The 25432-nt window shown below is 45.3% G+C and overlaps 1 protein-coding gene across 1 annotated transcript; it reads right to left on the bottom strand.

Moving 5' to 3' along the window:
• On the bottom strand, window positions 1–23087 carry P2RX5 (purinergic receptor P2X 5; the record flags this gene model as incomplete). The annotated part of the gene is made up of 12 exons (XM_084650766.1): window positions 1–3213; window positions 4405–4487; window positions 5961–6026; window positions 6717–6810; window positions 7570–7706; window positions 8868–9006; window positions 10280–10360; window positions 10916–11012; window positions 12887–12962; window positions 15297–15368; window positions 18727–18877; window positions 22951–23087. 12 exons carry the CDS (start codon window positions 23085–23087, stop codon window positions 3105–3107), a joined length of 1242 nt encoding a protein of 413 aa, XP_084506892.1. The 3' UTR covers window positions 1–3104.
• Window positions 23088–25432: the final 2345 nt, after the last annotated feature.

The raw sequence follows: 25432 nt of genomic DNA, 5'->3' as shown, positions 1-25432 counted from the left end.
ATGTGAACAAACCCACAGCCAGAAATCTGAAATAGACTCACTCTTAGTATTTCCCCAAACATACAATGCATTATTGTGGTAATATACTTCATTTTCTGCAAGAAAATCAAGGACAGACTGAGCTGTAAACTGTAGCTCTAGGATAGACCCTGCAATCCCTCTTCATCCATTTTCTTAGTGAATGGGTATATAGTCTCTGCACTTGTATGGTGACAGGGCTCTGAAGCACACTGATATACACTTAGCAGTATTTCCATACAAGGAGAAAATCAAATAGTCAGTAGCATTTTTGCAGTTCACCCTATTCTAAAACAAATTACTAACCAGTGACAGAACAGTCAGTGTAAAACATTTTCCCACTTATACTTTGAAATGCTTTTTTTAAAGTAGTCTTCCCTCTATTTTAAACTTTAATATTAAAACAAAGACGTTATATATGATAAAGGGAAATTGACAATGATACTATAAATATTGTCAGCCATACTATATATTTACAATAGTTTTATCTTTGGTCTCCTGCAAAATAACATGGTCTAGTTACTTAATTCTGTCAGAGCTATTTTTCTATATTGTCATGCATCTTTTAAACATGGGCACTTTAGCTATGCTTAGATGGGCAGCTTTATTAATATACTTGTACTGTTCAAATGTTGAGTATCAGAGGGGTAACTGTGTTAGTCTGGATCTGTAAAAGCGGCAAAGAGTCCTGTGGCACTTTATTAGACAGACGTACTGGAGCCTAAGCTTTCGTGGCTGAATACCCACTTTGTCAGATGCTTGCATCCGCTGAAGTGGGTATTCACCCACAAAAGCTTATGCTCCAATACGTCTGTTAGTCTATAAGGTGCCACAGGACTCTTGGCTGCTTGTTCAAATGTTGTGCATGCTTTTAAAAACAAAATGGAGAAACCAGCATGTATATGGTTAATCACCATTATCTAAAATAATGCAACTTACAGAAGAGACGCAACATTGTCCTAAAATAGACAAATTCCACTGCTGTATATTAACTCCAAGAAAAATATCAAACTCTATTTAAAAAAAACCCTCTGAGAATCCGGTAGTTACTGTTTATGAATAATCTCTGTACTGAGTTTAAAGAAAAAAAATGGGGATCAAATTTTGTGATGAGGGACCTAAAGTCTTCAACTCTGGAAGTGAGTTTAGGTCCTTTCTAACAAGGTAGCATTATTTGGGCAGGTTAAAGTATTAGACTACAAAGCAGGCCTAGCCTTGTTTTTATTTCTGATGAGCTGTTTGATTGAATCATACCGTAGTATGAGGTGACACAGCATTGTATTATATTTGTTTCAGCTTCAAAAACTACTTAAGTATAGATGGTTAAGATAGTTATATTGGCTTAGTAAGTTTACACAGTCCTGTTTGCATCAAGCTAATGCTGTCAGGTTTCACCTTAACACATCATTCACCAGTTTTTTAATTGAGTGAAAAGACTGATGTAGGACTATTAATGTCATATTTCAAAACAAGGCAGATTAATCTTCACCACCTACCATTTTCATCCAAGGCTAGTGAGCCAAATCCTTCCTAAGGAAGCACAGAGCCAAGTATAATTGACTTTTGTGCTTTTGCTTCCTAGTGTTCTTTGGGAAGTTATATGACCATCTGAATTTAGGCCACAGAGCTTTGAGAGTCAAAAACCAATGAAGCAAAAAAAAAAAGTTTTAAGTATTAGATTTCTAACTTTTAAATAAATCCTGTAACTTGTGGGGTTAGGAGATACAGAATGACTTGGGAAACAAAGTTCAATTGGTGTTATTCCCCTCCCACAGCCCCACATTTTAAACTATGGATAACGAAAGAGCAGACACAGTAGCTGTCCCTCACTAGAGCCTGCCTGACCCAGTAACAGTGACTATCCATTCCTACTGGCAGAAGTATCAAATTCCTCCTCTTTCAGGAATGAGTAAGTAAGGTAGAGAGGATAATCATCCATGAGCTAAACAAAAAGCACAGTGATAATAAAAGGGAGTTGCTGAGAAAAGCAGATGAAACCAACTGGTAAAGGAAGGGAGGCTTGGTCATTGAATGTGCTGTCATTGACAGGTGCCTTGATGCATGCTGTTAACACACTGAATGTTTGATACTTTCTTTCCACATTCAGCTTCCAAGGGCAGTTTGTTCAAAAGAAAATTCAAACAAAAAAGTGTTATCAGGCCAGTTATGCAAGCATTTGTCAACTTCCTTAGAAAGAAGTATCACCCAACTTGTTTCAAAATATTCCCCTAATCAGCTAACTGCTGTGCCACACTATGCTTTCTTGTACCCCAAAATGTCCAGTTACCTGGACCAATTACTAGGGGACAAACCCCATCCCTTTGTAGGTTATTCTGGTATTTTTAAACACTAGATTTAACAGAAGTTCTATATTTATTTGCTCATGAGAGCTTTGCCAGGCCAACTGCAAATATCACTGAGCCTGGTTGGTTTTGGAGTGGGGTTGGTAAAGTGCTTCTATGGAAATAGGAGGATACCATGGTCTATATAGTAAGTGCTCTTCCTGTGAAAACATCTTTAGAGTCACTTTACCTGTGGTATGATGTTACCTGAACTACAGACAAATTGAATGGAACGCTGGATCTCATTTATCTCAACAGCAGCCCAAATTATTTCAATCTACTCTTACTGGTAGATCATGCAAGACTTGGGAACTGGTGTGCAGTGCAGCTGAACAGAAGGTGATTCTGTTTTCCCAACCTCAACCCTCCTAACAATGTCAAATGCCACGTGTTCTTTGATAGTGATCTTTCACTAGCAAAGCAATGCAGTGCTAGAGAATAATGCTGGTTATCTATGTATGTGCATATAAAAATGTCACCTGGTTTCTTCTACATTTTTCTTTATAATACAAAAATTCTGTAGCAATGACAGGTGTCATCAGCTCAAGATAGGGAAGAATGCCTTAGGTCAGAAGGTGTGATATTTTTAGCAAACTGCTCTCTTGAACAGAATAGCTATAACTGACTTCTTTGGGCATCCAAATGATACAATAGACCTGACCAGGGGTGTCTCCACCTCAAAGTTTGGTTGCTGTGTTTTACCACCGTAGTCTTTATGGAACGTGTTTTCCAATTGACAGACCCTTAGGTCTCAACTGTCTGTAGTTGTCTCTGCTGCTCTAATGTAGCCAGTGATTCTGAGTTCTGGTTCCCATTCACTGTTCCACCTGGTAAAGACTTCCTTGAACTGGACCTGTGGGAACAAAAGGCAAGAATGGCAGTACCTTGAGTTTATTTACCTTGTGAAGCAGAAGAGGGGTCTTGGTAGGACCTTCAGCATTTCCAGGAGACACAGACAAAGAATGTTTAAACCATTGTTTCTAGAGATGGGTAAATTTCTCCCTGGCTTGGCTAATGGACAGAACTGAGCCATTTTCATAAGTAGTCTGTTTTGACTAAACTATAACTGTTCAAAACAAATGTTTGTTGTTTCAATTGATTGTTTTTTAAGGTCCACTTGTACATCACAGAAGCTAAGTTGAGTCATAGATTTTTGCATAATGCCAGCAATGGCCTCAGGGCACCTTGCTGTAACTCCAGTAGGAGCTCCTCACATAGCCACATGCACAAATAACCTTATCTATTCCACGAAGCTCATACTGAATTTGTGATGTCAAGTTTTTTAGAAAAAAATCTTTCCCACAATTTGTTGGCAACTTCATGATTGAAACAGAGGGGGCAGTTGTTCCACTGATGTAGATCTGTAAACTCCCTGTTAATTCAAGTAGATTGCACACAAATATAATCAAAAGGAGCTTAGACGGTACATGAAAAATAAATGTCAACGTGACGCTCAGACTTCAGGCTTCAGAGCAATGGAGCTCTGGCACTGTGACAATGTTCTATTACAGGGACTGTGTACTCGAGGTTTTATTAGATGGATGCTGGTGCAGCAGTGACTCACGCTGCCCTTCTCAGTTGGCTGAACTCCAGTGGCACAGAAAATGGATCTACAGGGTCTAAGTCTGCCATACCTGAGAGGACATGGCCCCTGTTGCATCCCTGCCAGGCCTACATCAGCTTAGCACTGAATCCACCCTTTAACATAGCAGCTCTCGGGCTGGAGTTGTAATTTTCATCTTTATAAGTGAAAGGACAAGGCATCCAATACTTTTAGTAGTTGCCATTGATTCCATTTGGCATCATTATGGATGAAGAGGCAGGAGGCCATTTGCAGCTTGAACAATGACACAGCAGTTTCCCTGACTCCAGAAATGACTTATGGAGGGAGCAGCTCGGCTACATTCATCTGTATGCATGTAATTTCCTGGAAGCAAATGCCTTTCCTCTACAATTAAAATTTCCCGTGTTTCTATATTTCTGTCCATTTAATGACTGGACGGTCTAATGCTACACACATAAATGCAACAAGAGTCCCACTTACTTCACTTCCTCATATTTTTTGCCTCGATAGAAGTTGCTCTTTTTCATCAAATACAGCAGCACCACGTCGCAGAAGAAAGCCCCCTGCAAAATATTGGAGGCAGCACAGTACTATAAAAAGCAACAGAAAGCAAATGCATAATCTCCCTGTAAAAATCCCCAAAGCCACTACCTTGTCCTCCTCCCAATCTCTCCTGAAAACTCACCTGTGCTGTGAAGCCTACAAAATGTTTGACAATGGCTACTCTCAGCCAGCCTACCGTGACTGTTGCTTATTATGGTAATCGTGATCCTCCCACTGTCACCTTGTGCTCTCGTTTGCGTGTTGCATCCACCTGTTCTCTCACGCTCAGACTGTAAGCTCTTTGAGGCTAGGACTGTCTTTGCCTGATGTGCATAGAGCACCTAGCGCACTGGGGTCCTGTTTGGCAACTCTAGGCACTACTGCAGTGCAAATAATCATGTCTTCAATCCCAACCTTGCATATGAAAGGCTTTAGCAAAGCAATTGTTTCCACTCTGTGGGGCCAGAATACCCGAGGCTACTAGATATAACTTAATTAGATAGCTCCAGGGCATCTGAGCACCTCACAACAACCCTGTGAGGCAGGACAGTTGTATTATCTATCCCCGTTGTGCAGATGGGAAACTGAGGCATAGAGGAAATATGTGATTTGCCCAAGGTTCCACAGGAAGTCTGCAGCTAAAGCAGGAATTAAAACCAGGTCTTCTAAATCCCAGACTAGTACCCTAACTGCTGCACCATCCTTTCTCGGTATCATCCATATCTGCTTACCCAAAAATAACTGGTGACTTCCGCTACCAAGAAATGCAGCCAGCGTTAAGACTGGTACATGTTAGCATGGAAAAGACACCGGGTTCACAAACATCAACATCCGCATTTGCTACATATGGACCAGGTATGTGATTCTATTTAGCTTTTATTATTCATTAACACAGCAACATGCCAATTTCCCTCAGCAGGAGTATCTTGCCCAGATTGGTTTCAGACAATGGGACAAACAAGAGAAGGAAAAAGACACCAAGTCACAATTCACAGGGGGCTTATTATAAAGTCTACTCAGTAATAATTCAGTGATAATGGGATTAATCTTGCTTTGTCTGTCTAGGCTTTCACATTATAGTCATCACCATGGTATCTGAGCTAAGAGATGTCAGCATATCACAGCTTCTTCCTTGTGCATGCGTTGCATCTTTCAAGTACAATAGTAGGCCTAATTTGCAGCAGGCACTGGTTAAAGGAGGAAAACAAAGGCTATGGCACAGTTTATAATCTAAGCATTTATACTGTGCTCATTACCGCAGTGTCTGTTCTCCCTAATGTGTTCTGCCATGCTGGGGTGCCCACAGCACAAAGTGTATTAACTGATGGCTCCCTTTTAAAGGCACAATCCCAACCGATCAGCCTTTCTAAAGAACTTGACTATTTTTTCAGGCCAACTGTTTATCCTGGAAACATCTCAACCGCAGGATTTGGACATGGTTCAGGTTCTGATGCTTTTCTTTCATCCGTAAATAGGATGATACATTTACTTACTGCACCCATAAGCGCAAGTCCTGAGCCCACGTTGATTATCGTTGGAATGATGTTAAATTTACCTGCCTGAAAGAAATAATAAAACACTTCGTGTTAGCCGTGCAGTTACCACAAGCTGAACTGATGGCCCCAGAGTTACACTTAGGGTAAATTTGGCTCGATGCATGTGTTTCATTAGCAGTACGTGATGGAAGCCAGCAGGCAGAGTTACTGAGCAAGCTTTGAGACTAGGGCTACATTCTAAGAGGCATGGGTTTGTCTGGTAGCAGCCTGGCCCTGCTTGCCTTCCTGGGGCTGTGGTGACACACCAGACTAGGTCTCTCCTGTATGCTGATCCTCTTTCTCCAGCTCTACTTCTCATACTACAGTGGGTATTGACAGGAAACCCAATAACATCTTCCATAGTCCTCTTACTGCTGGACATCACATGAACCAGTTTCCTCAATGAGCATGAGATGTGTAGAGTGGATCCTGCTGGCTGATATTGACTAATCTATTAATCTTACTTTGAGCAGCCTAGTGCTTCCCTTCAGCCTCAGCTGCACTCCAGGCTCTTTTCTTCCCTTTGTGTATCAAGGCAGCTTGCTAGTGCCAATGAAACATTGCCTGCCAAGAATCCTCCCCCCTCACAAACAAGGGGGTGGTTTCGCCCTAGTGCTGCCCTTTCCCACTCTGGTGGTACCTACCCAACAACAAAAGTCTGACTCCACCCTTATTTCTTCCAGGACCAGAAATATCCTGGTCTAGGCTCCTCACCTTGCCATTCACCATCACATCAAAGCGTATTCCGTAGGCTTTTATCAGTGTCCTGTACTCGACTCCTTCAGCATCCTTGTAATATTTGGCAAATCTAGAAAGCAGAGAATGCAAGAACATTGATTTTTAACCCAGTCACCTGCCTCCCTCACGTAAGAACAAGTTTGAATTCACCCTCTCTGTTCAAACCCAGGTATATTTCCCTTTAAAAATCAGGGGTATATTTGATGTCCTAAACTTGAGGTCTCAGAGGAGCATGTGGATGGGTTCTGTATCAGCCAGTTCTTGACATCATGTTTCATTTCTAGCCTTAGCCAGACTAATAGGAAAGCCTTTCTTGCTGGGTAGCTCTAAGCCTATTGAAATCACTGTAATGGCCTCAGCGTACATTTCCTTATCATTACAGTGGGAGACTGGAAGGTAAAAACCCTAAACCTGTTCAATTTCCATGGATCACTCTCAGTGGCTGGCTGACCGTGGTGGGGGTGATGATGCAGAAGCAGTGCTTAATGCAGAATATGAAAGACTCAGCAAAACTCATAGAAGATCTCTAATTCTAGATTAGGAATCACTGCAAATACATCAAGACTTCGGTGTCTGCAGTGTGTGAATGGTACTAGCTTTGTGGAGAGAGAGAGAGACTGTGTGTGTGTGTAAGTAAACTGCGATGAAAATTTTAAAAGGCCATATACCATGGAACCGGCATAGGCTCAGCTGAAAGAGTTAGCCAGGAATAGTTAGGAACAGAATCTGATTTAACCTATGAGCCGATACTGTTACAGTGGCATTTTCAAGGGCCCCTGTGCCTGAGAGTTACACAGTGGTACCCAGTCCCATCATTGCCTTTGATTACCTGAAGTTGTATCCAGAGGAGATGGATTTTTCCGCAAACTTGTTGTCCAGACGGCTAAAAGAATAGTGAGGGTTGCATTCAGAAGGAGGTTTATCAAGATCACAGTCCCATTCAATCTGAATTCCTATCACACCACCCTTAACAAAAGAGAGACACGTTTTCAGTGTGCTTTTTTGTAGCTTGGCTTGGTTTGTTCATTTTTAAATCATGTCTGCTCCTCTGCCAAGTGTCCCTTGAGGGAGATAAAAGAGAAGTAGGCTCCTCTGGTCCTGAACTCATACTCAGATCAGGATGAGCCAAACTTAGGCAATTGTGGTTAATCATATTTTTCTACAGTCATCCTGGCTCTTCCCATGCTGGGCATCTGGAGACAGTTTCACTGACAGCTTCCTCACAGTGCTCCTGACACCAATTCCAACCCCACCTAGAAGGGCCCATCTGTACTCTCTGTTGTAATGAGGATTTTCATGCCCAGGGTGTTCGTTAAGTTCCTGTTAGCTGACGTGTTCACTTTAGCGAAGAGGACCTTTGTCCACTAGTGGTAAAATTCTGTCCTGTGCAGAGGGTCAGCATGAGGACTGTGGAGCACTTAGCCCTAATTATGCGGGGACTTGAGAGGGGCTTAGGTCTTGCGCTGGCTCCTCTGTACAGTAAATTTCAGCACTAACAGTAAAATATTCTGTATTTCTTTGGACTTGAAAGGGTTCCACAGGTGGAATCATCAGTCAATGGTATATTCATGAAAGCTACGTTCCCTTTAGGGAGTATAGTTAAATGTAGTCCTTCAAGGGACCTGAAGAAAAGCTCTGTGTAACGCAAAAGCTTGTCCCTTTCACCAATAGGAGTTGGTCCAATAGAAGATATGACCTCACCCACCTTGTCCTTCAAGGGACACTGTTAAAGCTGGCTGTGGCAGGGATGGTGACATTTTAACATGTAAGGTTCAGGACTTCTTTACATAGATCCAAAACAGACATTTCAACCATGTTTTAAAAGAACATCCTGTGAGCAACTCACACACAGCCCTACAATAACAAACTAGGGTGCTCAGCCAGACATGTACAAGGTACCCAACAGTAATGCACAATTGGGCAGGTGGAAATACTTCAGTTCCATGGGGTTATTATAGGCAAGAGACAAGATGATTTTAAAGCTCAATGACCTGCCATAGTTCTGGATATGAGAAGTCCTCATAGGGGTGAGGGGGAGTTTTGGTCACTGGAAGGATTATCAGCTTTTCCAGAGAGGAATGTCTGTTTAGCTGGTGTGGTGTATGGGAGAATAAGGAATGTTCATACCTTAGATGCCATGTCCTGAAAGTTGTTCCCAGCCCAGCTCACGAGTTTGCCCAGGTGGAATATGGGGCAGTAAAGGTGCTGTGCACTGAAGTGGCAGTTTTTCAGGTAGAATTCATCATCAGTGTTTAGCACATTAGTCCTGCATATAGTGAACAACAGAACCAGTCTGACCTTTCTCTTTGCCTGCCCTACAGAACAGCCGTAGGAAGATTCTCTTCCAAGGCCACAGAGATGAGTCTCCTCTTCGACACCCACCATAATAATCCAATAGGACAGAAAGGGCATTCTTGCCACTAACCCTATTATCCTGTGAGCATCTCTGCAGCCACCCCCAATGAATGCATTCTGCTGTGCTTGGATGCAAACAGACCCTGAGCCTGCACATAGATCCACGCAGGCAGATTTATGCCCATGCAGACCTGACAGCAAGATCAGGCTCTAAAGGAGGATGCAACCCTCATTCAGGCAGTGACTTTCGAAACCACACCTGGATTGTTCCTTCAGTTTTTAAGCAGAGCTTCCTGTTGCAATTCTGTCTCATGTTCTCTCTCATAACAATAGGCTAGAAATGCACAACTGAAGCTACCCAGAGTGGTGATGGGAAAATGCTCGTTTTGATAGAGATTTCTGTAAGTAGAGCCATAGCCAATAGCTCCTGTTCCCACCTTCACACCCATCCTTACAAGTGGAATATTGAAAATCAGCATTTTCCACTCAACTTGCCCAGGTTATTTCATTTTTACAGCATAATAATTTGGGGGTGAAACTCCAAAATGTTCTTATTTTTTACCTAACCAGTGAAAACACAATCCCCCATCAACTTCCCCCAGCTTGGGAAGCTGGTTTCTTTCTAAATGAAGGCCCAACTACCCCACTCCCCTTTCCCCCGAATACTGCTGGTTGATGGACATGCTGGGTTTAGATCATGTAGGCTATTAGGGAGGCTGCCAGCCCAGTTGTACTCTAGGCATGAGAGGGGAATACCCCAATATTCATATACATGTGCTTGTTATCCAGTTAGATTAATAAAAATCCTATGATGGAAATAATGGGTCATATTCATCCCATTGGTCAGTGCAATGTCAGCTTGGATACACATAGCCAGACAACTGTCAAAGATTACGTTCCATAAGTGACGGTCTAAATCCAGCCACTTCCCATTGGCTGGGAAGCTCTCACCAGACTGAAAATCTTCCCCTAAAATCAAATCCTTCATTACCTTCCCTGCTCCTACATAGCCAGAAACCAAATACTGTCCTCCGGTTACCAACAGGAAACAGTCACCATCCTAGACAGGAGTGTTCATATCACATGCCAACATGCATTGAGGAGAAAAACACAGGAGCTATTTGGATTATTGACAAAAGAAAGGTTGCTGATAGAGAAAGAAACAGAGACAGGCACACACTTACTTGGAGAATTTAAACTTAGGGAAGCGGATCGAGTTTTTGATGTAAACAGTGAAGTTTTCTGCATTCGCTAAAAGCGGTTTCCTGAAAGAGAGGGGGCAAAGTTCTCTTGGGTTTATACTCATTGTTCTTCTGCCCATTGACATTTAACTGACATGTTCATGTAATAAGCAGAAGCAGAATCCAATCCTGCAGAATGCCCCCTGAAGACAGAGAAAGGGCTGCTGCACAGACCCTTGGCTCCTACTGAGAATCAGTTCTGTTCCACACTCTTCCCCTTTGGCCAGTCTCCCTCAGTTGTCATGTTTTGTCGGGGAGTTGTTTGAGAAAAGGGCAGTGTTAGAGGGAGTCAGGCAATAGCAAGAGTTGGAAGATGCCCTGCAAGAAGCATGTGCACCATCTTTAGAAGGAGCAAGGTGTGGGCCCCAAGGCACCCTCATGCAGAATTTCCTGCTGCCCTGACACATTTTAAACATAGCAGATGTTTCTGACCTCGTGCGTTCAAGCCAACGGGAATCTCTGCAAATACAACCCAGCGACTTATCTTCAGTTGCTTGTTAGGAAACGGAAGCCATGCTTCAAAATAAGACAAAAGACAGGCAACTCATGCTCAGTGAAATTGCCAGAAGGGGAACATACTTGGGCTTGAACTTTTTCTCCACCGGACACCACGCTAATATTTCACACGTCCCATTGGTGTTGCTCCCGACTTTCAAACAGCGGCCAGTCTTGACCCCTATGGTGCAGACAAGGTCATGGAAAAGGTCATTCAAGGCTGATACCTCCCTTTTTCCTGGCCCACTAGAGCAGATGAAATGTTACTTTGTCTTCATTGTAACCCTAAATCCTCCCAGCTGTGAAATATTCTCTCCCTGCTTGAACAACTGCTCTGTTGTTGCTTTTCCTAGCAGCCTCAGGGTATCTTGGCAGGGAGACTGTGATCCATTTGGTTTAGCAGAGCTCTGTTTAAATGGGCTGTAAACAAGTCAATGATCTCAAATAAAGATGGCTAAGCAAGAGTGAAGTCACTGCTGCTCCCTCTCAGTTACTGACTGGAGACATCCGGGACCACGACAGTCCCAGCAGCTCAGTATGATATTGGCTTTCAACAGCAGTCCACCATGACACATCCAGGGGTTCCCTTTTTTCCAAGGAGCCCTGGGTCCTTTGTTAATTGCTGACCTCAGTCTCAGGGCTGTTGGGGGACCACTGCTGACCATGCTACAGTGCTCGGCTCAGGCTGGGGCTCCTGATAACAGTCGATTCCATTTGAAAAAGCCAGGTCACTTTGAAAGGCAAGAGCTGGGCTGTTGTGAATCATCAACCACCCTTTACAGCACACAGGGAGGAGGGGAGCAGGAACATCTATGGCTCAGGGCCAACAAGATGTGTAATGATATGCAGTGACCCCCCCAAAAAAAAACAAACAAACAAACAAAAAAAACCTCCTGGGGTTACGGCCCAGACCCAAGGTCACAGTCCCAACTGCTCTGGAGTGCCCAGGGAGATCAATGGACACATCCCTATCTTGCTATCTCCTGTTAAAAAGGGAGTGTTCCCAATATCATAAAAAGAACAGGAGGACTTGTGGCACCTTCGAGACTAACACATTTATTTGAGCATGAAGTGAGCCACAAGTCCTCCTGTCCCACTTGCTTTCCTCAGCCAGGCCTCCGAAGAGTTTTGCTGACTGGCCAAGTCAGTGCCCAGGGGGTGCCACTACTCCAGCACACCTATCCTCCACGGCTCTTACTCATGCCACATGCCTTGGGCAACTCCTCTTGATCCAGACTCCCAACTGGCTGCATTCAGAACCATAGACATGCTGTGAAATCTCTGCCCCGGGGAGATCCTTGGGGATTCTGCAATATATTTAATGCCAAGCACCAAGAATCCTGTTAGGCCCAGGCTAGGTGTTGGAGCCAGCTGACCCTGCCCTGCTGCTGCTACCAATGTGTGTCGCAGGATAGGATATAAGTCAACCAATGGTAAAATACATTATTAATGACAGGTTTCAGAGTGGCAGCCATGTTAGTCTGTATTCGCAAAAAGAAAAGGAGTACTTGTGGCACCTTAGAGACTAACCAATTTATTTGAGCATAAGCTTTCATGAGTTACAGCTGTAGCTCACGAAAGCTTATGCTCAAATAAATTGGTTAGTCTCTAAGGTGCCACAAGTCCTCCTGTTCTTTTTACATTATTAATGTAATTGATGTCGGCTTTGTGCTCCTGAAAAGAGAAGACTAAGAACACTGGTTAGGACCAGGTGCACTGTGGGCAGGTGTGGCACCCGATTTCCCCACAGCTCTGCTGATGCATCTCCATCCTGCAGGACCCCCAGCTTCCAGTCCTGGGTCCACCTCTATGGCCACTTTCTCAAGCTCTCCCAAGGCCACATCCCGTTACTCACTAAGAGACTCCCATAAAGCTCTGCCAAGACACCTCAGTCCTGACTTGCAACACCCCTGTTATTCTGGGACAGAGACTCCCATAAATCTCTCTCTCCTCCTCCAATCGTCTTCTCAAGCTAAGTTCTTAAGTGGAGAATTGTCTTCCTCAGAAGGCAAGCTAATTGCTCAGGATGTGCAGGGGGATGATCTCATCTCTTACCATTGCCAGCTATCACAGCTTCCCCCGCAGGGCAGTCCCTGTTCTTGCTGCACAGTGCGTCTCGAATGCCAGTACTCTGCAAAGCAGATGATTGCAGCAAGTAAGGCATGTGATAGAAAGCATAGTGTGCTTTCACTGGAACGCTCCTCCACATAGGACTTCATGTACCCGCCACCCCAAAAACACTTAGATTTGCATTGTGGGGGTGAAGAACTAAGTGAAAGGGATACATCTGAACTCATGTCAGCCTCCCAAAATTCACTCATCCACTCAGGCTGGATGAACAAGGTTTTTGATAGGAGAGTAAAATATTATTTTCTTCTTCCTCCTCATCACAGTAATTGGGTGAGACTTTCAAAAAATACCTAAGTGATTTAGAAACTTGAGTCCCTTGTTCTCCTAGGTCATGTAGGTACTTTAGGAAATCCCATCTTTTCTCTCTGGCATACTTCCATGAGGTTTACATGAATGATTTCAGTAGGGTAATTAGGTCACTTTTACAAAGAGCCACCAAGTGCATCCCTTACGCAATGGGGACCACATATAAAACATTGTCCTGGAGGAAATGTACAGTTTAACAAATGGGGTGTGCATGCTAGCACTCAAGAACAGCCCTGCAGTAACCTACCCTGGGACTGGGTCTATCTATCATGTTATTTTTTATGACATGCCAATCACTCGCATCTGAACAATTGAGAGAGAGGAAAATGAGAGGAAAACAGATTGCACTCCCCGGCTCCCACAGGTCTCTAAAAACAAGCAGGAGGAAACAAACTATTATTAAAATGATGGGATAACGCTACCTTTGCTTTAATCTAAAAAACTTTCTCACTCTGAAATAAAGCAGAGACATCCTGTGTGATTGGACACATTCTTATTCCTCTTCCATCTCTGCATGCTATGCTAACCTGGCCACTTGAGGGCAGTGTTGTCTTACCCAGCTAAGCTCCATTGTTTGGTAGGCCTCCAGAGTGCTTAATTTCAGATGACCTCTTCAGACAGACATGGAGCCCAGCCAGAGGAAATGACTGTCATTAACTAGGCCTCAGCCCTGAGAGCTTGTTACCAACACACACACTGGCTTTCCCAACTGCCTGAGGGTTTGCTACAAAAATTGGCCCAGGATAGGGCAAAGTTAGTAAGGATACTGGTGAGATGGTAAATAATGGAGCAAAACATTTCTACATGTTTATGACCGACAGCAGCCCAGCCAGCTCAGGCTCTTGGCACTAACGAACAGTCTTTTATGATAGGACTGGAAAGAACTCCTGTTCCTTGCCTAATTTAGGACCCAATCCTGAAAGGTGCTGAGCCGGAGTTAGTCGGAACTGCAGGTGTTCAGCACCTCTCAGGTTGGGGCCTGTAACAGGGGAACTGTCCCCTTTAAGGCTGGCAGGGACTAGGGGTCAGGTAAGTTTTGGGAGAGAGGAAGTGATCTCAGGGAATAATTAGTGTTTGCAGAAAATCCAGGGTACTGTCTCTTGTAGTGTAGGATGGGGACAGGATCCCCTCTCTCCTAGCCAATCAAGGCAAGCTCTGGGAACGAGGGCAGTAGACATTGTGCGCCTGTTCCCTCATAACGATGGAGACATAGCAGGACTGCTGCCCTTTGCCTGCCCAGGGAGAAAAGGACTAAACTACAAAGCTGGGAGAAGCTGGTTTAAGGCTACAGCACACGGGCCCCAAGAGATTGTCTGTGTGGCTCCTGAACAAAGGAGAGGAAGCTTGTCTGAATCAGCACATAGGCCCCAGGAGGAAGGCTGGGGAGTCCAGAATGAAGGAGAAGTGTTGTTGGCCCAACGGGCTAAAAGAGTTTGTATTTGGGAGAAGATTAAATAGATAAGATCTCACAAAGGGAGATCCTATTTTAAGTATTCCGGCCTGTAAATTATTGTAAAGAACTAATAGGGATATAAGGCTGGGTGCCTGCAGGGCTACCTCATGCCATGAGGGGGTGCTCTGAGACCACCCCCAGCCACAGGTTCTTTCTTCTGGCATTACTGCAAGAGAGTCGTCTCTACACGAAACCCAGGATTGTTTCATTTGGACTCCACTTGATCTCTTCATATGACCACTCTCCCTTAGCTAAAAGGTTACCTTTCTCTAATGACTGTATGCTGTTATGGCCTGATTTCCAGTGGTGCTGAGGTCCTGCACTTCTCATTGAAGTCAATAGAGGATATAAAGTGCTCAGCACCTCTGAAAATTAAGCCAGCCGATTCTGCACTCCCCAAGGGCTAATCCACTTCTTCCCTGGTCAAGTTACTCTTCTACAGGCCTGAGAAAACACCTGCCCCCCAGCGATGTTCACAGCCTCTCAAGTATTCAAGTTTCTCAACTTTCCTCTTTGTTCATTCGTATCCATATTTTTGGGGGGGGAAATGAAGGAAGTGGGGGCAGTTCTTCCTACCTCAGGGCATGTGTCCTGCCTTTGATTTGGGGTCACAATCAGATTTGTCATAACGAAGAAAACATTTTCACCCTAAAAAAAAAAAAAAGAAGAAAAGAAAATTTATAAACCCTTTTTAACTCCTAGGATCCGCTTTAAAACATTAGTGCTAATAAGAACCCATCACAACAGATGTGTTGTTTTATAATAATAAAACCGAGTTCTTATCTAGCACTGCTCAGGTGGTAGCGTCTTCGGCTGATCAGTTTTTCCCACTAATCTGATTCAGTCCATAGTTTAGGAGGCTCCTGCTCCTGGAGTCCTCACGGGCACAAAGGGCTTGTCTACACTGGCACTTTACAGTGCTGCAACTTTCTCACTCGGGTGGGGGGTGTGAAAAAACACGACCCTGAGCGCAGCAAGTTTAAGCACGGTAACGTGCCAGTGTAGACAGTGCGCCAGCCCTCGGAGCCGTGCTCCCAGCACTGGGAGCTTCGCCCCTCGTGGAGGTGGCTTTTTTAGAGCGCTGGGAGAGCTCTTTCCCAGCGCTCTGCCGCGACCACACAAACCACGTTGCAGTAGACTAGCCCTGAGCTCTCACATAGCAGCATCTGCAAGTAATGCCTTCTACCATCTCCAGGTGATGAGAAGACTCTGTCCCATCCTAGCGGGCAATGACCTGGTTATACACACCCTGGTCTCCTCTCATCTGAACTACAGCAATGTGATAGACCTGGGCACGAAGCCTTCTGTACTTAAGAAATGCCAACTCTCCTCCACTCTCTACACTTGCATCCTATAGAACAGCAAGTCAAGGTTCAGGTCTTGGTCCTTATCTTCAAGGTGCTCAATGGCTTGTCTCAATAGCATGTGTAAAAGAGCCTAAAGCTCCAGGATAAGGACTGTGGTCAACAACTCCACCCCTCAGGCCTGATGGAACTGTCCGCCACACAGGTAAGGCTTACCGGTGCAGGAGACAGTGCTTCTCCGGGGGCTGGTCCCAGACTGGAATGAATGCCCCCAGAACCGAGGACCATCCCAAATTCTCACCACCTCCTGCTCCAAATGCCATCTGCATTTCTCCGACCTGCCTTCTCCAATATAAACTCAGGGCAACAGGCACTTAAAAACAAACAAACAATCGCTCCCAAAACAAAATGCTCCACTGCACATACAATTCTCCCTGTCGAGAGAGGATGACAGAAAAGTGTGTATCAGATGTTGGTCACATTACTTAATGCACTGCTGGAAAGTGCTCAGATGCTATAGTGATGAACGCGGGATAAAAACCTATATAGGACAGAATAGATTTGATTGCTGCACTGACATACAGACACAAGCATACTGGTTCTGTATTATTAATGGCATTGGCTAAACATGCTGGAAGAGATGTTCTATATCCACACCAGAGAGGGGTTCTGTGATGCACTGTGTTTGCATGGTTAGCCGATGGAATACACTTTATTTAGTGGAACATTACTTGGCTTTTAAAAATACATTTGGCTCTAACATCGCATCCTGTTTTGCTGCATCGATTATTACTGGGGCCAGCAACCAGCAGCACCTGGGGCATTTGGGAGTGGGTTTGAGTGAAATGCATTAACCTTGAAGCATAATCAAGAGGATAAACCAAAAGCTCTGGAGACCTTGGGAAGCAGCATTTACCAGCTCCGTTCACTCTCCTTTCAAAGTACAGTCCCTTCTTGTGTCAGTTCTATGAGCAGCTTCCATCTGACAACTGAACAAGTTGGGAAGGAAAAGGATGTGTGTTCAAGGTTCACCACCACAAATGCTGCTGCTATGACAGTGGGAGTCTCCCAGTATTTTCCAGTAACAATCCAGTAACTGGCGCTGCAGCAGCTTGCCGCGTTACTGCAGGAGACTGCAGTATTTGTGATAAAGGAATCAACCACAGCATATTTTGCTTTATGATTTTTTGCAGAGCGAACCACTCCCTCCCTCCACCAAACTGCGTGAGGCAGCTCAGTGTCAGAGCGAAACATAAGGAACCGTGGGAATGAGCCATGAGAGTAACCTGCAGCTTTTGCTTGCTTCAGATACACCCGCTTTTCCCTATTCATCCCACTCTGATCCACTGAACCACTGCAGAGAAATGACGCCTGGGCCCAAATGCCTGTACTGTAGAGTGCCATCGCTAGAGATGGGGTGGACGTTTTTAGAGTACACCAGGCGGCACCCCAACAGAGTGACACACAGTAAGAGGGCCAGTGGCAAATCCTGGCGCATGAGTCCTGTGGAAAATAACTATCAGCGTCCCTGCCTGGTTTATGCGGATGGGCGTACACACGACACCTGGTCCAATGGGCATGAAAGTCCTGGACACCACCTAGGGCAGACAGAGTTTCAGGCAGTGCAACCATTTATCACACAGAGTCTTACTGCGTGTTTCATGTCGAGCATCTGACTGGAGGCCACGTTTTTCACATCAGCGATGAGATTTGGTTTTAAAGTGCGGGTGGGCTAGTGAGCAGTGCAGAGCACTGGTGCCAAATTTGAGTGAGTGCAGACTGGGGCATGAGATGGAAGCTCTTACTGGCATGCACAACTTCACTGCATAGAAAGGGTAGCAACAGAGGACTGCAACACGCTGCCAAGTACATTGCTCTTGCTTTACTGTCCTCTGCACTGCCTCAGTGTTTGCTGTCTTGTAAAAGTCTGTCAAAGACTGGGAAGGGTCAGACTTTCAGCCCCACCCCACCCCCTTTTTTTTTTCCTGCACATGCTTTTGTGCACATGCAACTGACTGTGCAAACAAAAGTGGACATGCAAACGGCCACTGGTGAGTGCAAGTCAGACAGCTCCCAATCCAGTCCTCAATTATCCAGTATGTGCACTCACAAGAGGTGCTCCCAGACAGGGGCCAGCCCACATTTGCAGGTACAGCTGGCCAAGGAAATGGGCACATCTGACATTTGAACTGAATCGAGCAAGGAGCCCGAAGGGTTAAACCAGACCCTTCATTTAAGCAATTCACATACTCAGCACCATCATCATCTGATTCGTCCGCCTCCTCCTCTGGGCTTCCCCTAGAGTTCTCAGATAGGCACTGCATTTATTCATGCCTGCTCTGTTCAGGTAGAGCCTAATCCAGCATGTTGCTTAAACATGGGCTTAACTTTAAGCAGGTGAGCCATCTCAATTAAGTCAATGGACGACTAACCTGCTTAAATTTAAGCACATGCTTAAACGCTTTGCTGGATCAGCACCCTGGCCTGACATCCATCCAAGGCCGAAAGGAGGCTGGCTGAACATTTGTTGGAAAAGGAGGCACAGAGCTGAGACTCTCTGGTAGCCCCTCTCCTGGGCATTCACAGAGCTATGGGGACTAGCAACTTCATCGCTGTCTCGCCAATAGCGACCAAGCAGGAATTAGCCCCTAGTCTTTCTAGCTAAAGAAAGTGAGAAATAAAGCAAAGGGGACTCAGCAAACCTGTGGGGGAATGACATAATCGGCGACATCCCACAGCCTCTCCCCCAGCTCCGAGGTGTTGGTGAAAGCCACGCCCTTCAGCTTGGTGATGACGGAGCTCTGGATGGAGGTGTCCGAGTCCTGGTAGCCTTTCTTGACAACAAATACCCATCTGTGAACAACACAGCAGGCAGCAGCATTAGCCAGGATGGCCAGCCGAATGGGCCAATGTGGCAAGTTAGCTAGAGAAGGGTTGTGCCCAGGTAAAGCACAGTTCAAGGGTAAGTCAGAATATGCAAGTGATACCAAACCCCTCTCAGCCACAGCTCCAAATTTAGGTTAAGCCCTTTGATGCAAGTCACCTGTCCAGCAAATCCCCTAATGACCTCAACTCCTGAATGTTTCCAATGCACCCAACACACTATGGCTAATAGAATATGCAGCGCTTTCCATCCATCAATCTCACAGCACTTGCCAAGGGGTCAGAGTATCATTATTCTCATTCAACACATGGGGAAAAGTGAAGGGAAGCAACTTGCCCCGCATCACACTATCTCCGTGGCAGAACTGGCATTACAGCCCAGGCCTCCAGACTCTTGGTCGCTCAGCTCACCATCCGCAGCCAGGTCAAGGGGCTGCTATTGTGTATCTGGTAGCATATATGGCCCAAGCCCAGGTAATTCTTACGCAGACAAAGCTCCCATTGACTTCTATAGGAAAGAGTGAAGGCCCTGGCTCTCTGTTAGTATCATCCTGCTCTGCTATATACCTGGGATTTACAGACTCCTATTACCGATGACATATGTTTTGGGAGAGTCATTTTTTGGCATCTGGGAGACATATTTACCGGAGAGACCCAAGCAGCCCCCAGGACTCTGCCTGATCATACAGATAAATAATACACATTTTATAACCTGCCACAAAATTGCCAGCCCTGCAGCGGGTCAATGCTAGGGAGACACAACCCAGGAAGGTGAGCAGGGATTTGCTTAGAGAAATCCACAGGGAATATTTGCATTATCCTAAAGTTGTCACCTCAGCACCAATGCCATCTTCTGAGCAACGCGCGTATCTCGGTTGGCTCAGGTGCTGCCAGCATGAGGAACAACTCTCAGAGTGTGGCACAGACCTTCCTCGAGAGACTGGGAACGTGAGTCCCACCCACCAAGACACTGTGTCGCAAACAGGAGTCCTGAGACCAAAGGGACTGGAAGCTGAACTGGCACCGCTGAGGAGGGATCACCCCTGCAGCACACGAGGGAGCTGCAGCAATTAGCAGAGGCCATACGTGATGTGTGCCAGGCAGTGCTTGGAGAGTGTCGCCCAGTACACTGGCAGCAGCTGATCCCATTGTATGTTGAAGTGGGGCTTCCAGGCTTGGATGCTTAGTGGGGTTTAGCAGATCAAACTGGGAGCATTAAATTCACTCCACTCCCTCCTTTCATACCCAGAAGTCAGATCTGTGTGTTCATGAACTGCGCCCTGGGCCAACTGCGGCAGGAGTGCAGCAGCCATATGGACACCTCTGGCTGTGGGGAGAGTGTAACATCTCCATAGAGGCATAGGTAGGGGTGGGGAAAATCCAAACGCTGCTGGTCATGGACAAAGACAAAGGGAGCTTCACAGAACTGCAGCATTTACCACCCCAGGTGAGACCTGGTCTGGCAAATCTGGTCTCCTACCTGTGGCAGTGGGAAATACCAGAGAAGCAATCCCCCCACCCCGAGCACCATATACCCGGTGAGCTGCGCCCCACTGCACAAGGTTCCTTCCTGCCCTGCTCAGCTGGCACCGTGAAGCCTGAGGTCCAATTGCCTCTCTCCTAGCCTGCAGCATTGTTCACAGGACTATCCAGCCCCTTTCTAAATCTAGCTCTGGTATTTAGGCCAATTACAATCCTGGTGTAAGAAGGCACCTAGGTGCCCCTGAACTTCAGTGAGAACTGTACCCGCTTTATGCCAGGGCTCAGCTTGTACCTTAGAATTTATGATTACCACACGACCCCAGGAGGCGGGACCCAAGCCTCAGCCTGCCTCGGCATTGGCATCCTGGGTAGAGGACCAAAGCTCAGGCCTCACCACCCCAAGCTGGGGCTGGGCGCCCAAAGCCGAAGCCCAGGGCTTCAGCCCCAGGCAGGGGGCCTGTAAGCCCTGCGACCCAGGCCTGAAGCTCTTGGCTCAGCTTCAGCCCCAAGTGGTAGGGCTTGGGCTTCAGCCCCGGGCCCCAGCAAATCTAACACTAGCCCTGGCAAACCCATTAAAACAGGGTTGTGACCCAGCTTGAGAAACCCTGCACTAGGCCCATCACAGTCTTAAACTGCTGTTACATCCCCTCTGATTTCTCCTTCCCAAACTACCTAATCCTCAGTTTTGCAATCTCTCACTGCACACAAGAGCTCAAACTAGCCTCCCTTCCTCACCCTCCTTGGCCCCTTTACTGTTTGGAAAGAAGGGTCTGTCACTGATTCCCACTAGGATCCAACTGTTCTGGGAGGAATGGAGAAGTAAAGCCCTTGTAGAACTGAATGAGGTGCCTGCCAGCTCCTCTATAGGACTGCCCCAGAGTTAGGGCTGTCAGTCACCAAGACAATGAATCAGTGGAGAACCTCTGGCAAGTTAAATGACCAGGTTACAGACTGGGTGGGGAGCAGGCAATGTTTGTAGGAACCCTTGGAATGCACTAAGGACTGAGCATGCCACTGAATGCAGCATGTGCAAGCAGCTGCCATGAGGGCTGGGGATAGCAACATCACATGCCTAACTCATGCCTGCTTTTAGAGGCAGATTAAGAATAAACCAAGAAAGCCCCCCCGCCCCCCCCTGGAAAATTCTCAGACTTTCTTGCCTTCCCAAGAAAACCAGCTCTTTGCAGTGAGGACTTGACAGTGACCCAGTTTGAGGCAGGTCTTTAGCTTTCCCCATTCGAATGTAACAGGGCATCCAGTGTGGGCAGATGTGCCCGAGCTCCAGGGATGCTCATCTGAACGGACACTGGTGAATAACAAAACCATCATACGAATGCCTGAGATGCAAGCCCAGCCTGGCAGCAAAGGGGTCAACACAATAACAATCACCTTTAGTTATATGGTACTACAGGGATGCATGGAGCTATACACACCAATGAAAGGGAGCAGCCCATTCACCCAGTGCGTTCAATGTCTCCCAGGCAGAAGTCACTTTAGTATCCTCTTTTCTCAGGGGAAGGAGTATCATATCTATAGGATTCCTCCTTTAACAGCTAAAACATGCCAGGCTTCTGAGACTCCACTCCTCCTCCACTAACAGATGTACAAACAGACAGCAACTGTGCACTTTCTATAAATAAACCCAACCAGGAGAGTGACTCTGCTATATTTATTCAGTTATGGTGGGGGAAGGGAGGAGGCACTCAAAGGACAAACAGCTCAGCTCTTGTTTTTGGGTTGGAGACTCTTCCAGATAGCATCCTGGATCATTCTGGGAAGCCCCTGATACTCCAGGAGGAACAGCACATGCATTACACATAATTCATCAGCCTGTTGGGACATGGAACTTGATCATTCAGGGCCTGATCCTGTGAGGAGTGAAGCATTGAGTTCAATGAGAGCGCTCAGGATGTAGCAGGACTGGATCCTCTCTGAGCAGTGCTGGAGCCATCACCATGCCAGCCAGTCCTGCTCTGAATCACTCGTGAGGCAGCAGACATGCATGCCACCTCTCTCCGCGTTCCCATGACTGCCCCCATTCCGGCTTGCTCAGCTAAGGAATTTGCCACTCAGTATGGGCCCATTTTGCTCTCAGTTCACTCAGACAGCCACTATCACACCCACAATCCTGCATTTAATAGAGTCACACGGAGTCAAACCTCACCTGGTATATCCTGATTGTCAGCAATAATGGCCACAAACACTTCAGCTTCTAAAAGAGGTTAGCTACAGTGGTTTGGGACCATAATTACAGAATACTGAAATAAGGATATAAATAATGCATCATAAGGCAATAGTAACATTTGCTCTATTTTTAAACCTAATTGTAATGGGGGAGGGGAAAGCTAAATATTTCTACTGGGGGAATCTAGATATTAGCCTCTTACATTACACAAAATCCCTATTTTGATTAGGAAGTTCAAATATTCATATTCAGGCAGGTAAAGCATTATAGAGCCCTCCCTGTACATACAGTCTCTCATAACAGCCACGGCACCAAGCTCCATTGAGATGTAACTGAGATAGTATCCTATGCACAGAGTGACCCTGACCGCACTTACCCCACCAGGTAAGCCAGGATGGACAGCTGCACCACTCGATAGAGAATCCCCACCTTCTTGTTCTTTGCAATGACATATTTTTCGGTTTTATAATCAAAAAGCGACAGACACAGACCCTTCCAACCGACCTGCCCCATTCTCCCGGCTCACTCTGCATCAGTGACAGATCGAAAAGGCAGCACTGGATCATTCACACGTGCTTTGCATTGAAACCTGACTACACCAATCCCTGTAAAAAACTGCAGATCTCCACCCTCCTTCTCAGCTGCTGTTAAGCAAGCAGAAGCACCTTCCTTACAGCCAGTACTGCAGTAACAAGAAAGGGATTCTCACTGAATTCATCTGCCCAGGCACAAGTCCCTGATAAATTCAGTCAGCCCCAGAAAGTGCTGGATGATTCTCTTGTACCTTTCCCCACAGTCCAGAAACAATGGTAATTTAAAACAGGTTTAAGGTTGAGCCTTTAAAACCAGAGAGCTGTATTCTCTCTCTCTCTCTCTCTCTCATCCTGAGGAGTCAAATCCTAAAGTCCTTGCTCACTTTTATTCAGTCTTTATTCTGGCAAAACTCTCACTGACTTCCTTGCGAGTGTGCTGAGGCAAGGAGAATTTGGCCCATCTGGAATAATCCAAAATCTCACAATGGCAGAAACGCCCTCTCCCAGCACAAAGAGCAATGTAGGAGACTAACCTACAGATTTTATAAAAACAATGAGGAGTCTGGTGGCACCTTAAAGACTAACTGATTTTATGATTATCTGTAGCAAAAACAACCAGAATTGAAAACCATAAAAATAAATATGGCTAGATTACAAAACATTTTTTGAAAAGTACATTATTTTAGCCTATATTACAATCAGCACTTGGGTTACCAAACAAAAGTATTTTATTGTACATTTGGTAGGTCAACTGTTCGCACTAGTTGGTGAAAATAAACTAGTCAGTGTCTAGTCAATATGATTTTCTAACTGTCTAGAGGAATGTTGGAATACCAGATCTGCAGACAAGCAGGGGAATGGTTGTTTTTTAAATTACCGTTTCCGATAGAATAATTTTAAAACAATAATGGAAACGTTTCTATAGGTCTTTGGTTTTATAAAAGCTTGTTTTTCACAAGACTTAAATGTTGGTCCAAATGCATACCCTGAAAATGCAATAAAAACTCCCTCAGCAATTCTCTCTCTCATTCTGTTTTCTCTGACTACAGCTATCATCATTGTCCTGCCCCGAAACAAGACACAAACATGACAAAGCGGATGAGTTTCATTTTCCATTTTGGGGTCTTAAGATCCAAATACTATTCTTATACTCTTCCAATTGTTTTTTCCCCATTTGCATGATGCTCTTTTCTATGACAATGGCTTGAGATGAACCAGACTCTGGTTGTGGTCAACCAAGCAGCCACCAGGGAGGCACACAGTAGAACACCACTCCAACTCTGACCTTGTTTATAAACTGGAGCCTTATAAATCATGAGTACTGGGAACTCAGGACAGTCCCAAAACCATTCTCCGCCATATGTTATCTTTCTGCCTGGTTCTCACTTCACCCTTTTCTGATCAGTCCATTTAACAGCCAACTTTGGGCCTCAGAGGCACAGCAGCTGGGATAAGAGAGTCTGAGGCTTTCTAGGAGCAAGAAAGGCTCCTGCAACAAATAACTGACCAAAACAGGGATACTTTTTTGAAGGAGGGAGTTACAGGTGGGGAGCAGATTGGTTACTGAGATGATGGGAGGCAGAGAACATGACCCATGTAAATGGGAGTTGTCACATATTTTCTCTATCTAGGACACTGCTGTGCCCAACATTGGTCCAGAGCTGCAGATCTTGGCAAGGGACCAACACCCATGGCTGAGGCTCCCTCCTTAGTGATTTTTCCTTCTTCACACAGTGTGATTTTTTTAGGATGGAGAGAGATGGCTGCAATAAGACTACAGGATGTGCATACTGAAATATAAAACAGGGTGAAAAATAGCAGCGTCAAGTGCACAGTGCTGGTTCTCTCTGGAGAGGACATGTTTGGCTGAAATAGAGCGCAAAGAGAAAAATACAACTGTAATCTGCCAAGGCAGAATTTTCCAAATATAATCCATTAGATTTCTCCTCTAATTCTGCTGTGGCTTTGCAGTCAGTGCAGTGTAACAAAATGAAAATCAGAATCAGGCTGCAAGTTGCCATGGTTATAAACAAGTTGAAGGATTTTTATTTTTTAAATCAGAGGCATGAAAATAGCATTTGAAATTTGATAAAATCATCTGCAACCTTTGTCCTTCTAACTAGTGTCGACCCAAATTAGGCACATGTCCTTGAATCCTGGGGTCTGAAAGGAAAAGGAGACAGAATCCCAGAGAAACACTGGAAAGGTGTTTGGAGCATTTTTACCTTTTGAATAATTTCTTTCTTTTTCCTTGTAGTGTTGAACCAATGGGACCAATTCCACCTTGGCTGGCAGACTGAATTATTTTCTCTCATTCCCAGACAC

Source organism: Lepidochelys olivacea, assembly GCF_965140295.1.
Source record: "Lepidochelys olivacea isolate rLepOli2 genome assembly, chromosome: 17".
NCBI lineage: Eukaryota > Metazoa > Chordata > Testudines > Cheloniidae > Lepidochelys > Lepidochelys olivacea.
Note: the sequence above shows the minus strand (reverse complement) of the source record. Positions and strands in the feature narration are given on the sequence as shown.